Below are 18062 nucleotides of genomic sequence, written 5' to 3' on the forward strand. Positions count from 1 at the left end.
TATAAAACTCCTAGGTCACATCTGATTTTCCACAACTCATGTTGTCAGGAGTTCTTTGTATACTGAATGATCTTAGATATTTTATCAATGTTTTGTACGCGGAACGATTCAAAAACACTGCAGTACAGCCCATTGAAAAGTCTATCCCTCACAGCCTCATTGTCATTACCATTAAAAATCAAAGATGACGCTAGCGTGAATAAGGTCTATTAGCCTGCACTTTTGAAGAGATTCTGTATTTCTCCCATAATGATTAAAACACAAAAGCAGATGTTAATACCAGCTTTTATAAAACTTTTTTGTCTCCACAAGAACAGATCACAAATTACCAACATTACTGAAAGATGAAAATAATCTCAGAACATTTATAACAAAGTATAAATTAATTGCACACATCACTGGTTTAAATGATCCACAAGGCATATTCCAACAAACTAAATCTCTTGTAAAAAGAAGAGGGGAAATCAACAGAAATAATTCCCCTGCAGACCTGTCAAAGGCCATTTCCTCATCTGTAGGCTGACTGAAGAGTCCAACTCAGTTCTAGACTTTCAAGTGTACAATGGCGAGAAAGACCAGTGCAAAATTAAGTTTCAAGTTCAAGAGAAAACCTGATAGGAGGAGTAATGACACAGCCAGTGAGAAAGAACCAAAGCGGTTTGGCTTCCATTTCCAGAATTTCCAAAAGGCCTTGAATGAGTCTCTTTAAGTGACATGACGTCACCGGAGTGTTGCGTCGCATTTGTTATTTCTTCAGTTTGTGGGCTGAAAGTGGTAACTTTAAGCATGTATCATTACTTTTTCACGTCTCCCATGGCAAATTCTTGTCGTTTGACACACAATGGCATAGACCAGTGGTTCTCAACTAGGGCACCTCTAGTTAATAAGAAATATTAAAATAATTCAACTTAATTAAAATGCTAGATTAAAGATGTATGCCTACAAATTATAAACGGACTCTTTCTGAAACTTCTAAAATAAAAAATTATCCATGATTAATTATTTTAATCAGACACGTCTAGTTTCGGGCAAGGGGGCCTTCAAATATTGTCTTGGACAGTGGGGGGCCTTGGAGTCAAAAAGGTTGAGAACCACTGGCATAGACAACATATTTTGTCTCAGATAGAATCAGACCCTCGTAATTACAAATGGGGAAATTACCCAATTTCCCTTGTAAATTACTCATAGATGATGATAATTTGCATGTTTTGGCTTGTTTGCTATCGAGCGCTAATAACATAGCACACATCCAGTTCTTGTTTTTGCAATCTCTTTTTGCATACAGCGCTAGTGTCAGTGGGCTAATGGTAACTGAGAGAAGGGAAGTGGAAGGATTAGGCGGCTTCCTCTTGTACTGCAGTGAATATTTTTGAAGAACTAAGAATGTAAAATAAATAGGAAACCATTTGGATTTTTCTTTTCACAACTGAGTGTAAAGGCTTTAGGGATTGAGCTTTCTATTTAAAGAAGATAAAACAACCATTATGACATTCGGTAGCCCTTACTAAAAACCCACATCTGCTTGCTTACACTGGAATGTACTGAGACGCTAAAATTTTTAACAGATATCGACAGCATCCATTAAAGGAATAGCTCAAAACAAAATTTAAAATTCAGTCATCTAATCACCCTCATGTTGTTACATTCCTAAAAACCAGCAGTCTGTTAAGTTGAATCTCTCTCATGGTCTCACAAGAGTCACCGAAACCGACCTCAAATAATCTCACGGCAGTTCTGATCTGGTTTGTTGCGATCATAGCAAATTAATGACACAAAAGGGAAATGACCAGGCTGAAAGCTATTACTGTAAAATTATGATACCCAAGAGGCCAGGACAATGCAGCTGGGTTTATGTGTGTTGCACGGGTAAGGCTGGCAGCATTGGCGGCAGCTACATTGGCAGAAATGTGGCTTAGAGTTACTATCATTTCTGTCCAGCCAATTCAAGAAAGGAATAAAAACCTTATGACTGCAAAGTACACAATAAACCCATCGCAAGAGGTGGACGGAGAGCTCCAAATAATGAAACTTCAATTCCTCTCTTGAACGGCCAAGGCTGTAACGAGGTTGACCTGAGCTCTGCAGATTACACCACTAGCAGTAAAGCCACCAAATGCCACCGCACTGTAAACACAAGTTTGTTGGTTTTTTTCACAGGATTCTGTCGTCTATACACTAACGCAACACTCCTTAGCATGATGCTATAGACTCCATATGGCAAAAAGCGCACAGACATTGTGTTTTTCGTCTTGTTCACCAGACGGTCGATTCTGACCATACAGGTGTGTTAAACGGGAGCAAGCGGGAGTTTGCCTGCGGTTTGTGAGCTCTGCTTACAGTCAGTCATAGTTTGAAATGGTTTGGGCTACAGGCTCTGCCTGGGGGCCACAAGCGCAAATTCTCGCAAAATGTTCCGTGCCACGTCCACTTTGTTTTGCGCTATCATCAGCGCTCTTTTCACGTCCTCGAAAGAGTAGCCCTCTCCCATCAGCTTGGCAATTTTGCCGTCCAAGTTTTCTCGGGACGATTCATGCGGTCTTCTGTGGATGTCTGGTGGGATGATTCGGGGAAGTGGTTTGGGGGGTCTCTCAGGTGCCCTAAAGCAATCTCCGGCCACTGTAAACAGGAAACGTAGAACGTTTAGTCGAAATGGGCCATTGAGGATGGATGGCAGCAGTCGACTAAAAAGATGCTGAACACATTAAAAGCCCATTAGAGGCTAATAATTAATAATTCATAGTGCGCATTCATCTTGACTAATGGCTTAATTTGATAAACCTGCATAGCTGTTATGAATTCGGAACAGCACGCTGTGCACACAGTTGTTCATCAGAATATTACAGGTATTTTCTGGAGCATTGTAGGTGTGCTTGCAATACAGCTATTTTTCTGTAAAAAAAAAATATTATATTGTGGCCAAATCATTTTGTGCTGTACCTGTGGTTGGAGGCAGTTGATCATAGTCTTGTGGAGCCCTGAATGGATTCTTCATGTTTTCTCCGGTTAGTCTCCGAACAGGAGGGTTGGGAGCCGAGCTATTCAATACATCTATAAATGCATCTATAAAAATCATACCAATAATTAGACACACATAATTTACATAAAAACGAATTTACTATACCTGGGTGGTATGACAGCATATACTGTGCCACTAAGGTATATTTCACCCAAAAATGTAAATTCTCAGTTTAAAACCTTTTGACTTTATTTCTTATGCATAATTATTCAAGATTATTCACGTAAATAATGTTTTATCTAATGTTTATATTAATGTAATATGTTTTAATTAACATAGTATGCATTAGAACATTAACATTGTGTTTTAATGTTTTATTAGTGCATTCATGTTTTATTAACTTATTATCTGTATTATTAACAGTAAGTGTTATTCACAGTGCAAAGCAGAGTTTAGTTATTTACTATTGCCAATTCAAGTATTTAATTCTCTGGACTATCCAAAAATAGGCATTAACACATTATTTTATACAATATAAAACCATTTTCCCATTGGATTTCAAGCATAATATGATATAATATATACATATATAGACATACCATTAGCATGATAAAAAATTTGTGACATAAGATTTTGGTCATACCTTCTGCCTCTATCATTTATATTACATTAAAAATAAAGCTCTGCATGTATAAAGCACACTGGTATAAATAAGCCAAGAAGTCAGTCATTTCTTTTTCAGGGCATGTTGTGTAAAGCATTGTTTGTAAAAGAGTTCAGTGTGGCTTGGCCTCACCAGCGCTGAGCAGGAAGTGGTCGTGTCCAGATGAGGGACGGGCAGGTCTGGGGTAGGGCAAGGAGGACGAGGGTTCTATGAAACTGTTCCTGATGGGGGGTGGAGGAGGGGGCTGGGATGGGGGAAGAGAGTTGAAAGGGTCTTCCATTGGAGATGCTGGGAGAACAGAGAGAAAGTGAGATTTTAAACATGCCTTTGCAATCCCTTGTCTCACCAACAGATGGGGATCAAATATAATTCAAGCCTACATTGAATTTATTCTGAATTTGATTTCATTTATTACTGCCAAGTATATAAGTGGCATGAATATGGATTGAATTGAAAAGCAATTTACTGATTTCATGGATATGTCCATATTTAAAACAAAAACTTAAAAACATAATAAAAGGTTTTTACATTTATGGAAGTGGAGGCTGGTAAATGCCATTTTAATGGGAGATATCCATATCAAATGAAAGTGCCACACAAACACACCTTAGCTAGGACAAACCACTTATAATATAATTAATATAGGTTTTAGCCACTCCTGCAATGCTAATAACGACGAATGTTCATGTGCTAATTTCGGAATAAAATATAATACAAATGGTGTAACCAAACACTCTAGTAAACAATCTGCTAATCAGGCAGCCAATTAGATTGTGCCCCTGAATGAGGAGCTGTGTCATTGGCTACCTTGAGGGGGAAGCAGAATGTCGTAGTCTGAGGGCGTCCTGTTGTGGAGGGGACACTGAGCCACACCTGAAATCAACGGGCCAGAGTCAAACACACCTGAGGAACAACACAGAGTTACACTTATCTAAATCTAGGACAGAACAGACACCGGCCTCTGAGACTTGAAGCTGGCTTCAGTTCCAGTTCACACAAGCGCCATTATCGCAGCCGCATTATTAAATGCATTTCTTACACAACTCTGATCTTCAGTTTGTTTTAGTCCCTAACACACACACACACACACACACAAACTAAAAGATGGTTGTACAGAAAATGAGGATGATGGTGATGAGAGATGTTATGTGTGTACAGTATATGTGTTTCTCACCATGCTCTGGAGGTTTAGGTTTCTTTATATCTGTAGAGAAATCCGACGAGCCGTTTTCTAAAGCCCTTTAAAGAGAAAAAGCATATTTAACTGTAGGCTGAAACAGAACAATGACTTCAAAGTTTTGATGTCTGTGTGGATTTTGTAGTTACTGCAACTACACAGAATCTGAGCACAGGTGATTCAAATCCATCTGTCACATGTCATATCATAGTCTAAGAGATCTCATTTTAGTCATAACTCAATTTTGACAAAATATGTAGTCATAATATGACTTTTACCTTTACATGGCAGTATTGTTAGGGGACAAAAATTGCCAGAGCATTGTTATGCGGTTGCTAATGTGTTCTGAGTGGGTTTTCACAAGTTGTTATGTGGTTGTTAGGATGTTATACCTGCATGCTACCAGAGACTATTTAGCAGAGACAGGCCACTTCTATTAATATGAATGGGAGAAATTGGAACACCCATCCAAGGAGCTCCAAGCGCCAATGGTCAATGGGTGTAGAAAGGAAGTCCCGCCTTACAGTTATGAGTGTCAATCACCTTTTAGATACAGACATTGCCTGTCAATCAACTCAAGAACGTGCATACGCATTAGCTATACAAGCCAAGAAAATTGTGGTTTTTAGCGTATTATGAGGTAAAGAAGCACGATTTATAAAACCAGTGTTGTCCGATTTTACTGCTGATTTTAAATATGACGATAAATATAAGCTTGGCAAGCAGTTTTTTAGATTTTGGTGTTCCTCCATTCAAGTAGATAGGACCTGCACTGTCACGACTGGAAATAACCTCCCGGGAGCTACGGGTGCTACGTAGGTTGTTTAGGGGTATGGTTAATGTGTGTGTTTGTCTACCATGATTATAATTGGTTTTAGATAAAAAAAAACATTGGAAGTATATGGTATGGACCCATTTTAGAAAGCCAAGTAAATGTGTGTGTGTGTGTGTGTGTGTGTGTGTGTGTGTGTGTGTGTGTGTGTGTGTGTGTGTGTGTGTGTGTGTGTGTGTGTGTGTGTGTGTGTGTGTGTGTGTGTGTGTGTGTGTGTTTACCTGTTGGATATGCGGTAGGGAATGCAGACAGGCGGCTGTGTAATGCAGAGGGGATGTGATGTGGGTATCTGATATTCGTCCTCCACTCTGTCTGTCAGGCTCCGGTGGCTGGTGAAGGGGTTGCTGTGTCTACAATGCACAGACCGGTCACAATTAAACAATACATATACCGACCCATTTGAGAACACACAAAGTAATAACCACATCACATACTGATTTAAAGTACATTCATGTCTTGAGTTCAAACAGTGTGAAATGAATACAATGCCTAAGTCTAATACTAAAGGTTTTTGTTTTTTATTTTTATTTAAAAGTTATTTCCCTAACCATTATTCCGAGCAACAGTAATAGCACAAGTTTCATGTGTACCCAAATTACAGCAAAGTGAGTAATAAGCATATGTAAATATTTACCGTATATAGATGACAGCATATTAACTGATGAAAAGGCACTGTGGAATAAAAGCACTTAACTGAAGATTTGGACTCAGTCCGTTCATGCTGACTCATTGAAATAATCACTCTGCAGTGGGAGAGCTAGTTACCCTGACATTAGCCATTTTATTCACGTAATGCTGTAACAGAGTCACGGGCTGGTCTGAGACAGGCAGAAATGTCCAATATTTAACCAGGCTGGCACCCAGAATGCACAACTGACACCAGTTAGCTATTTACAGGGAAAAGAGGTTAACTAGCACTGGCTAAGATAAGATGGGCAGTTTTCCAGCTAAGCCGTGAACACTACCACAATGCACCATTAGAGGGCGCTTTAGACATTTCCTCCACCTAAGATGATTGTGAAAGGGATAGTTCACTCTAAAGTGAAAATTCTGTCATCATTTATTAAGCCTTATGTCGTTCCAAACTCATATGGCATTCTTTCTGGTGGAACACTCCTTTTGTTTTCCATGGGAGAAAAAGTCTTTGGGGTTTGGAACAACACTGGGGTAAGAAAATGATGACAGAATTGTCATTTTAGGGTGAAGTTTCCCTTTAATTAAAGATCTTTCACTCCCTAGCTCTAAAGTATTACAGTGTTGTTTGTTTCAAAGAGGGTTGTTAAACATTAAAACAGAGGGGTCAATGGAGTTACTTTTTCCGTGTCTTTAATAGAACCAACCATAGTAGTATAAAAACAGCTAGAAAAAAGGGAGAAGTGGATGGAGAGGTCAAGTAAGATAACAGGTTCACATGTTTAATTTTCTTTAAAGAAGTGGAAAGTGCCTTCAACAGTTCCAAGTGTGTGTGTATGCATAATAAGTGTATGATGGTGTGTGCTGCTCATCACAAAGAGTCCAGTGTGCCCAAAGCCAGGCAAAGTAGTGTGCACAGCTGCAGCCTGAACCCCCCCCCCCCACACACACACACACACACACAGGCAGAGAGAGACTTATTTAACAACACAGTGATGTCACCCTCTATGAAACACATCACTGACTGAAGATACAACTCTATGGACAGATACACCACCCACACATACAACACTACTGCTCTGTGTTCTAAACAACAACTATTGCAGTTTTCAGAGCCTCTAGGTTTCATTTGACAAACCTTTCACCAGTGGCAGGAATGTTTTTCTTGTAGAGCTAAGCTGAAATTGCTGAGAAGAGCAGAACAGTGTTTCATGAATGTAGCCATCAACATTGTAGCACATCTGATGAACACATATTTACATTTTCTGAACAAAATGTTAGTAGTGCTTGCCTGTGGTAAACTCACTGCCACAATGCTAGGGTGTTGTAGGTGGTTGTCGAGGCATTGCTATGTGATTGCTAAGGTGTTCTGGGTGGTTTGTAGGTGTTTCAAGTCAAAAGAGCCCACCCAAAGTCTCTAAGATATTGTAGACCTTAGATATGGCTTGCTTCCCTTCTTTAAGTCTATGGGATTTGTTGCCTGTTTTGTCTTCCACCAGGCAAAAACAAGCAAGTCCGATAATTTAGAAAAGTAATAACATACCTACACTCAGCAAGCTGCACAACTTCAGGCATCATTTATGTCTGTAGCTCAAACGTTGTGTGGGATGAGTTATGCACCAAAGTTCACTACTTGGGTTTAGGAGTTTGTTTAAATCACTAAGTATGAGCAATAATAATAGTGATGCTTGCCTTAGCATGCACAACTAATAATAATAATAATAATAATAATAATAATAATGAGGAAAATCCAACACAATGAGCTCCATATGAGAGAAAGAGCGAGAGAGTGTTTTTGAGAAAAGATGGCTGCTGCTTGTAGTGTAACCTCTCATAGACTGGTTCTTCTTAATACCCTCAAAATCCCCACAGGAAGACCATCACTGCCGGATCTGTGTGTGTGTATGTGTGTGCACGCCTTTATGTTTGTTTAAAGAGCACATGCTCTCCGGATCCTGGTGCTCTTGCATAATTGGTGCACATGTGTCCAAACATTGCCGTGTGTGTGTGTTTGTGTGTGTATGTTGTTTAGAGAGAGCTTGAGATATAGGATGCAGCCTACGGACACGTTCCCTGGCTTGCATTAACACATTCATAAAATCCACATGATTTTGTTCTCTTCACCACAAAAAACATTTGCAAGAAAGCAATAATTCCATCATGCAACATCAGAAAGCAGATCAACAAATGTTAAGAGGAAAAGACGTTCTGTATTGCCATCATCATAAGATCAGCAAAGATCCACAGAAAAACAGTGGTTAAGCAGAGTAAACAGGTGATTTCTATGCAACATACACCGATCAGCCACAACATTAAAACCACCTGCCTAATATTGTGTAGGTCCCCCTCGTGCCGCCATAACAGCGCCAACCCCCAACGATCATGCCAAGCTCCAAATCACTGATATCACATTTTCTTCCCTATTCTGATGGTTGATATAACATGATTTTAGGCACTGCACTGCTGCCACACGGCTGATTAGATAATCGGATGGATGATTGTTGGTGCCAGATGGGCTGGTTTGAGTATTTCTGTAACTGCTGATCTCCTGGGATTTTCACACACAACAGTCTCTAGAATTTACTCAGAATGGTGCCAAAAACAAAAAACATCCAGTGAGTGGCAGTTATGTGGACGGAAATGTCTTGTTGATGAGAGAGGTCAATGGAGAATGGCCAGACTGGTTTGAACTGACAAAGTCTATGGTAACTCAGATAACCACTCTGTACAATTGTGGTGAGAAGAATAACATCTCAGAAGGCTATTCTGAGATGCGGGTTGGTGCTGTTTTGGCGGCACGAGGGGGACCTACACAATATTAGGCAGGTGGTTTTAATGTTGTGGCTGATCGGTGTATCTGTTATCATATCGAGATCAAGTTAATATGAGTAAATTGGGCTGGGTAAACACAGTTTACAGTGAGGCTCTCTTTAAGGTAGAGAGAGACAGATGGAGCTGCTTTCTACAGATTATGATCAACATGGACACAAAGAAGCAGGGCTCCAGCGGTGGGAGTGACGAGCGAGTGTGCCACTCACCTCTGATTGTGGTCCACCAGGGGAGGGGAGTGACGTAGAGGTGGGACGTCATACTCATCACCAGGTAACAAACCATTGATGAAAGACTGCAAAGAAACATTCACACACAGATACTTGTTAAATAAACTCTATGCAAGCCATCTGAATTTGTAGTACATGTAAATAAACAACCAGACAGACAGACAGACAGAGATTTAACTTAATATAAAATGTAACAGACAGACAGACAGACAGTACAGTATAGGCATGTTATGTAATGTTAGTCTTGTTATGTTAAACACTGTTGTCTTCAGCTGTTTTTTTTTAAGTTCTTCTGATTTGTTTTTTAACTTAAAGGGATAGTTCACTCAAAAATAAAATTTCTCTCATAATTTACTTCTTCATGCCATCCCAGATGTGACTTTCTTTCTTCAGCAGAACACAAACATTTTTAGAAAAATATCTCCGCTTTGTAGGTCCATACAATGCAAGTGAATGGTGATCATACCTTTGTAGCTCCAAAAATAACATAAAGGAACATAAAAGTAATCCATTAGACTCCAGTGTTTAAATCCATATCTTCAGAAGCAATATAGTAATATATGTGGGTGAGAAACAGATCAATATTTAAGTCCTTTTATACTCTAAATCTCCACTTTAACTTTCACTTACAGATGTGAAAGTGAAACTAAACAGGCACCACATGTGACTTTCAGATGTAAAAGTGAAAGTGGAAATTTAGAGTAAAACAGGACTTAAATTTTGATCTTTTTCTCACCCACACCTATTATGTCGCTTCAGAAGACATGGATGTAACCACTGGAGTCATACGGATTAATTTCATGTTTTTTTTTTTTGGAGCTACAAAGGTCTGATCACCATTCACTTGCATTGTATGGACCTACAGGCCTATAGATTTTCTTCTACAAATCTTTGTGTGTGTTCTGCTGAAGACAGAAAGTCATTCACATCTGGGATGGCATGAGGGTGAGTAAATGATGAGAGGATTTTAATTTTTGGGTGAACTCTCACTTTAAGTTTAAACATCGAACTAATCTGTTACATTGTATTGAATTGTTCGTTTTGGCAATACCGTATTGTTTACATTCAATTAATAAATACATTTTGAATTGAAGAGAGAGAGAGAGAGAGAGAGAGAGAGAGAGAGAGAGCGAGAGCGAGAGCGAGAGAGAGAGCGAGCTTCCAGTAAGGCATTTTCATAAAGATAATAATAAATCTGAAGTATCTAGACTGTTTAGATCCCCAATCATGGAATTCTACAAAGCTCAGATAACTGTGCCCATTTATTTCACAGATCAAGAACATCAACTGATGCTGCACGCTAGCTATGGCCTGCAGGCATTGGGCTAAACAGAGATGTGTGGACTTGTGACTGGACAGCAGGGGCCAACTTCTGTGACACTAAATTAATCCATACAGTGGCATGGCAGCAAGGGACAGCAGAGAGAAACAGAGAGAGAGCAAAAGAGAAATAATTTTACAGTCAGTTGCTGGCTACATGTAGTTGCATGTTGTAAACCTGGGTAGAAAAAAGATCCAATGATACACAAACATGCACACACACACACACACACACACACACACACACACACACACGTACACAAACTTCTAAAAACCCAGAATATCTTTGAGTTGTTTTCTGTTTCCAAGGGAGTTACATAATACATAAGCTATAAATTGTCAGTGATGCAGCGAGCTATGAATGTGTGTCTATTTTGCATTATGGTGTTTTAACCTAGATATATGCAAAACCACATGCCGGGGTGGGAGGGTACCACTGTAATTGTGAAAGGCACAGAATGTGTTTTAAATATCTACCTTATTAAAACAGCATTAATGCCAGGGCCAAAGACAAACACTACATGCAGCCAAATTTCACAGCCTTGCTTTCACTGCAAATATCTTCACTGTTGCTTAGTAACAGCCATGAGGAAAAAGTGAATATTTAAGGCTCAAAATAGTGTAAGGGCAGTGCTGTTGAACGGGTACAGAAGGTTTTAAGTGATTCAGAAGAGCAATGTCCTATCGTTTTTCACTTAAGAATGCTCTTATCTGATGTCCCAGGCTGCTTATCAAAGGACATTCCAACATGATTTTTTAGTGTTTCAGAGGCCATTTAGGTCTAATAAACAGTATCTCTCGCCGAGTGTGAACTTGATCCGCATGATCCTGAGAAAATGGGTTTTATTCAATAACTGTGTACGAATGGATAAAAACACTCCTAGTACCCTTAGAAAAATTAAATGTGTTAAGCTGTAATGTAATTTTAGGTTTTGTTTAAATTTTAGCCCACAGTATTTATTGTTTCAATGGTTTTTGAGGTGAGAGTACATCTTTGGAGTGTAAAGATACATTCGTAGAGAGTGACGAATGGCTGTACAGAAGAGGTTGTGCAGAAAGCCCTTATATGGAGATGGTTTGAACGTGTGTTATGCTAAATACTAACTGTGGGAAAACATTTTCTCATTTGGAATAATCCGGATTCATCAAATTTATGTGAATTTATGTGAATCACCTGCTGAGACCCAGTGGAAATTTTGCGTGAAAACCTTTTCTGCGCAAGTATGCAATTAATAGTGAATGAGACCCAATGAGTGTGTGTCCGTTCCTAACCTTACTACACTCCGACTGCGTGTTGAGTCTGTGGCTGGTCCGGTTCACTCCCAGGTCTGCACCAGAGCAGCTCAGGGGTCTCCCGTTGATGTGAGCAGGGGCAGCGTGGGCGAGTTTAGGGGAATGGTCTGCAGCAACAGTCCTGCAGTCTGACAAAGGGGTGCTGTCTTTAGGGCTCCAGGCCTCTAGGGGAGCTCTGGGGTCTCTGGGCAGGCCGGTGGAGGGGGTAATGAGCCAGGCAGCCCGACTGTCTTGAGGCATATGAGCGGGCCGTTCAGGTGGAGGCGGGGGAGGGGGGTCTCTCTGTGGGGGCGGAGGGGCAGGAAGGGGCTTGTCCTGTTTTCTGGACATGCATGGAGATGACTACAGAGAAAAAACAATTTGAAATTTGAGAAATTTATAAACAAATTAAAGGTGCACTTGGGGCAATACCAAACAAATGTTTCTGATCATTGTTTCTGTATCATTGTAGAAATGTGCTATTAGCTGTCAGTCGTGATTAATTTATTCAGTGAACGCAAGTGTCCAATAACAAGGGGGTTACTGAGATTCAGCTGGTCATATGATCTTAACATGTCAGCCCCCATGTGGTGACCCCCTCCATGTAAAATAAAACCACTTTCATTAGTATACTGATATGACTGCAGTCTTTACATTGAGTACTTTTATAAAAAAAAAAAATAATAATAATAATTTTGTGCTATTCATTTCTTTGTTTAAAATGTTAATGGGGAAAAAATGCTGAGTGCACCTTTAAAATTTGAATCATAATCACAAATGCAAAGAAACCTTGGGTGAGCCTGTAGGGCTGGGAGCAGGAGAACGGATGAGATCCAGGCGAGGCGGTACAGGTGGAATGTTCAAGTGTGGACCCATGTGATCTGCAGCGGTTTTCCGACGCTCACACACAGGGGATGAGTTTGGGGACATTATCGGCGAGTTCTGGATCTCCATGGACTAAGCCAAGAGAGAGAGAAACAATGATGTAAATGTATCAAATATTTAGTGTTTGCTCACTATAATTATTGCTCAAACTACATAATGATAACTCAAATAGTGCAGCTTGTTGAAGACAGGTGTGCTATTTCTTTATAAAGTGATCGAACTAACAATTTTCACCTGTCAGATGATAAAATGGGCTAAAACAAATCCCATAAACTTACATTAAAGGAGGGACCCAAGCCATATCTAGGGACCAGAATATCATCAGAAACTTGAGTGATTAAAGCAAGCAACCTCCTAGACACCACCAAGAACACCCTAGCAACCACCTACCAACACCCTAGGAACCAGAAGAATGATATTGAGACCACTAGAAAAAAAAAAAAAGGATTGGTCCTGGAATGACAACAGTAACTGATGGAGTTAGGTTTGGGTAAAAACAAACATCTACAAACTTGTAAACTCATGAAAACAGATCTGACTTCAAGTTAAAAAAACAAACCCATTTTACTTTTGTAATGTAACGTTTCTGAGTGATGAAAAAATGGGGATTATCCAACAGGAATTGATTGGATCATGGAAAGTGGGCATTCCATACCAAAATGAACATATGCAGCTAGCTGGGTGTGGTCTATATTTGACAGGTGGTTTGAGGGGAAGGATTAAAAAAATAAGAGGGTTTGCTGATGTCAGTGGAAAAGGAAACTTGTTTCAGAGGTGGAGCAAGTTATACAGGTGCATCTCAATAAATTAGAATGTCGTGGAAAAGTTCATTTATTTCAGTAATTCAACTCAAATTGTGAAACTCGTGTATTAAATAAATTCAATGCACACAGACTGAAGTAGTTTAAGTCTTTGGTTCTTTTAATTGTGATGATTTTGGCTCACATTTAACAAAAACCCACCAATTCACTATCTCAAAAAATTAGAATACATCATAAGACCAATAAAAAAAACATTTTTAGTGAATTGTTGGCCTTCTGGAAAGTATGTTCATTTACTGTATATGTACTCAATACTTGGTAGGGGCTCCTTTTGCTTTAATTACTGCCTCAATTCGGCGTGGCATGGAGGTGATCAGTTTGTGGCACTGCCGAGGTGGTATGGAAGCCCAGGTTTCTTTGACAGTGGCCTTCAGCTCATCTGCATTTTTTGGTCTCTTGTTTCTCATTTTCCTCTTGACAATACCCCATAGATTCTCTATGGGGTTCAGGTCTGGTGAGTTTGCTGGCCAGTCAAGCACACCAACACCATGGTCATTTAACCAACTTTTGGTGCTTTTGGCAGTGTGGGCAGGTGCCAAATCCTGCTGGAAAATGAAATCAGCATCTTTAAAAAGCTGGTCAGCAGAAGGAAGCATGAAGTGCTCCAAAATGTCTTGGTAAACGGGTGCAGTGACTTTGCTTTTCAAAAAACACAATGGACCAACACCAGCAGATGACATTGCACCCCAAATCATCACAGACTGTGGAAACTTAACACTGGACTTCAAGCAACTTGGGCTATGAGCTTCTCCACCCTTCCTCCAGACTCTAGGACCTTGGTTTCCAAATGAAATACAAAACTTGCTTTCATCTGAAAAGAGAACTTTGGACCACTGGGCAACAGTCCAGTTCTTCTTCTCCTTAGCCCAGGTAAGACGCCTCTGACGTTGTCAGTGGTTCAGGAGTGGCTTAACAAGAGGAATACGACAACTGTAGCCAAATCCCTTGACACGTCTGTGTGTGGTGGCTCTTGATGCCTTGACCCCAGCCTCAGTCCATTCCTTGTGAAGTTCACCCAAATTCTTGAATCGATTTTGCTTGACAATCCTCATAAGGCTGCGGTTCTCTCGGTTGGTTGTGCATCTTTTTCTTCCACACTTTTTCCTTCCACTCAACTTTCTGTTAACATGCTTGGATACAGCACTCTGTGAACAGCCAGCTTCTTTGGCAATGAATGTTTGTGGCTTACCCTGCTTGTGAAGGGTGTCAATGATTGTCTTCTGGACAACTGTCAGATCAGCAGTCTTCCCCATGATTGTGTAGCCTAGTGAACCAAACTGAGAGACCATTTTGAAGGCTCAGGAAACCTTTGCAGGTGTTTTGAGTTGATTAGCTGATTGGCATGTCACCATATTCTAATTTTTTGAGATAGTGAATTGGTGGGTTTTTGTTAAATGTGAGCCAAAATCATCACAATTAAAAGAACCAAAGACTTAAACTACTTCAGTCTGTGTGCATTGAATTTATTTAATACACGAGTTTCACAATTTGAGTTGAATTACTGAAATAAATGAACTTTTCCACGACATTCTAATTTATTGAGATGCACCTGTACATCTTTAAAAAATGACTACAAAGAAAACCACTTTTTTCTTTGGAAAATGTACACTGTTGAATCATGCACAATAAGACCAGGAATGTTACTGAGGAAGTAAAGAGGGTCGATGATTGATTTTATGTTGAAATTTAGTGTATGGGAATTTCATGTATACAGAGCTTATGATGTTGTACCTTCTTGATATGGTCTATGACCAACGAATCCTCTCTGTCATCATCATCGTCCAGGTCCAGCATGGGGGAGCAGAAGTGGTCCAGGAGGAAGCACTTGGCTCCTTCGTTGCGTGGGTCAAATGGATCCACGATGATGGGCTCGGTCCCTTTGATCTCACAGCGACAGAATGGGCAACCCTGACCATCAGAATCCTGCAGAAAAAAGAAAAGTACATACTGATTTTTAAACCGAACACTAAACTTTTAAACAGTGGTTCTTAACTAGTTTTGCTTTGGGACCCAGTTTTTACATTGGAGATTGAGTCTTTAAAAAACTGCATAGACCAAACAACAATATGCAATAGTATTAACATAACATAGGCTGAATATGAAAATTGATAATTTTGGTAATGCATAAACATCAGCAGAAATGTGATCCAACACATGGAACAAACATTGGGTCAAATACTATATTGCCATGTTACCAAGTGAAAGAATAAATTGTGCCAAAATACCTGTGACGTCAACAACAAAAATGTGGGAAGCATTTTCTCCTCCCTTAATTTCCTAACTATGCACAACTGATTATATGGTTAGCTGCATTTTTTTGTGTTGCATTGTTTTCTTTTTTTTCCAGCTGTTCACAAGCAGAACAGACCTCAACCCATTGTTGGGTTGCATCCAACCAGTTGACAACAACTCCTTTCAACAACACTCAAACACTCTTTTAGGGATATGCATGCTAACGATAACTCACAAACATACATGTACAAAGGCATCAATACTTGTAAAAGTCCAGAAAACAGCCTCTTACTCAAAACAGATATGAGCACACTCACATGCACGCACACACACCAAAGCGCCTCTGGTGATATTGATCCCAACGGTTCTGGTCTGCTTATTTGTGTAACGCTGTAAACACTGACAGACTGTTGTGGAAATATTCCTCTGCCATGAGAAAGCTCTTTATTGGCAGGATCCGAAGAGCCATTGCTTGATTACAAACAGCTGGAACACACATGCCACCACCGACCCTGACCCCCAGGGCCGGGAACCACATTTCATTTTCTATTTAGGAAACAAACTTTTGCTAGCTATGTTAGCCAGACAGCTCCCTATTTCAGTAGTCAGTGCACTGGCCAGGGAGTCGGCCATTTCTAGGGTTGTTCCTTTGTCAAAATTGTTCTAGCCCACTGAAACTTTCACTCCATAAGAATTCCCTGAATGCACCGTAAAATATGTAAAACCTCAACATGTTCACTGAACAGAAGTGTCATCATGTCTTAAGCCTCTAACCAGCAGAGTGCAAGTGAAAATTTAGCCTAATTTTCTAGATTAGTAGATAAAAAAAAACAGCCCTTTTTAATTTTTGTTTATTTCTCATTTATATTTGTTCTCTTTCAAAATGGCACTGTACTTTTTAACATATACAGTGAAGATGCACAATAGCATCTTACACACCATTGTTGTTAATAAATCTCAGCTGCGTTTCAATTTAAGACCACGTAATTCTGTTGAAGGTAATTTAGACATCATTGTTCCAAAGGCTGGAGTTCAACACCCTTGCAAGTTACCACCAAATTCATGGTCACGATATACTGATTCCCGACATATGGATTTAGGGAGTGGGATGAGACACAGCCATAGATTCCAGTCACTCCATCATGTCATAGTGCTCTGCATCTGGAGACAGCTTACACATGGCAAAATGAAAAACAATCATCTTTCATTTCCTCTATTAAACTCTGAGAATCAAAGTCTGTCAATATTTACAAGAACAAAAGATGATCTTGGCTGCCATCTGGTTAAGGGTTCGTAAAAGACATCAAAGTGTCATTTGAAACGTAATCCTAATTAAAGCCCTTGGAGGGAGAGAGGAAGCACTCTCAAACTGACTCTGCGTAAAACAAGGACAATAAAACAAGGAGACAGATCTCTAGATTTTTGAGGGCTAGTCACTCTTTTATCATAAAGTAAACCTGTCAAACATTTTGAGAATTCAGTCTTTTCCCATTCAAGCAGTGGACAGTGGACAGACTTGCCCTAAAAGGACTTCCCTAACGGATTTTCAGCTGTGACCACCTACTGTGTGTGCCTGTGTGTGTGAGTGTTCCTAAACTTACTAGAAAAAAACAAAATAAATATTAATGGCCCTGCCAGTTGGAGGTGAGATGACACTTTTCTAGGCTCTCAACTGGTATAGTGCATTTAATGGTTTATTTAACTGTCAGGTCCTTTTTTATAGGCAGGTGACAGGTTAAAAAGGGAAGCCACTCATGCGGTTTTAGAGAGGGAGAGAGATTACTATAGCAGAAGAGATTTAAAGAGCCCTCAGACTGACTCAAAAACACTGATATTATGTCTCCTGTTGACTAGGAATGGCCTTGTGATGGATAGTTGAACAGGACAGATTATCATGAACTGGCTGAGGTGGTTTAGTGTGTTGCACTCTCACAGCTGAGGCCTTTAAGATGTCATTTTACATCTGTGTTGTGAAGATGTGGCTTTAAAGAAAACACACCTGTCCTGAAGCAGAAATTACACTCTTTTTCACACATTCTCAAACTAGCACAAACACAAGTCAACACTTGCATCTATACTAAAAGTAAAGGTCACAAGTAAAGTCACACAACACATCACCAAACAGGACCCTGTCACGTCTCTTACTGCTTTATAAACACCAAAAGCTCTCATATAGACTTAGCCGCCCTTATATCTTCATCAAAACGCATA

General features: G+C 39.8%; 1 protein-coding gene across 3 annotated transcripts in view; it reads right to left on the reverse strand.

The window, feature by feature from the left end:
• Positions 1-997: 997 nt before the first annotated feature.
• Positions 998-18062, reverse strand: part of LOC127432511 (E3 ubiquitin-protein ligase CBL-B-like) — an 89223-nt gene continuing 72158 nt past the window's right edge. Inside the window, exons 10-19 of one of the 3 annotated variants that reach the window (XM_051683686.1) lie at positions 15351-15542; positions 12703-12870; positions 11914-12276; positions 9301-9386; positions 5851-5979; positions 4795-4859; positions 4428-4493; positions 3753-3908; positions 2938-3060; positions 998-2616 (exon numbers count right to left, since the gene is read on the reverse strand). In XM_051683686.1, the coding sequence (XP_051539646.1) occupies positions 2366-2616; positions 2938-3060; positions 3753-3908; positions 4428-4493; positions 4795-4859; positions 5851-5979; positions 9301-9386; positions 11914-12276; positions 12703-12870; positions 15351-15542 (1599 nt within the window). In that variant the 3' untranslated portion in view covers positions 998-2365. Of the gene's footprint in view, positions 2617-2937; positions 3061-3752; positions 3909-4427; positions 4524-4794; positions 4860-5850; positions 5980-9300; positions 9387-11913; positions 12277-12702; positions 12871-15350; positions 15543-18062 lie in introns of all 3 variants that reach the window. The other 2 variants (XM_051683685.1, XM_051683687.1) reach the window with 2 other exon arrangements.

This window comes from Myxocyprinus asiaticus, chromosome 42 (genome assembly GCF_019703515.2).
Source record: "Myxocyprinus asiaticus isolate MX2 ecotype Aquarium Trade chromosome 42, UBuf_Myxa_2, whole genome shotgun sequence".
In the NCBI taxonomy this organism is placed as follows: domain Eukaryota; kingdom Metazoa; phylum Chordata; class Actinopteri; order Cypriniformes; family Catostomidae; genus Myxocyprinus; species Myxocyprinus asiaticus.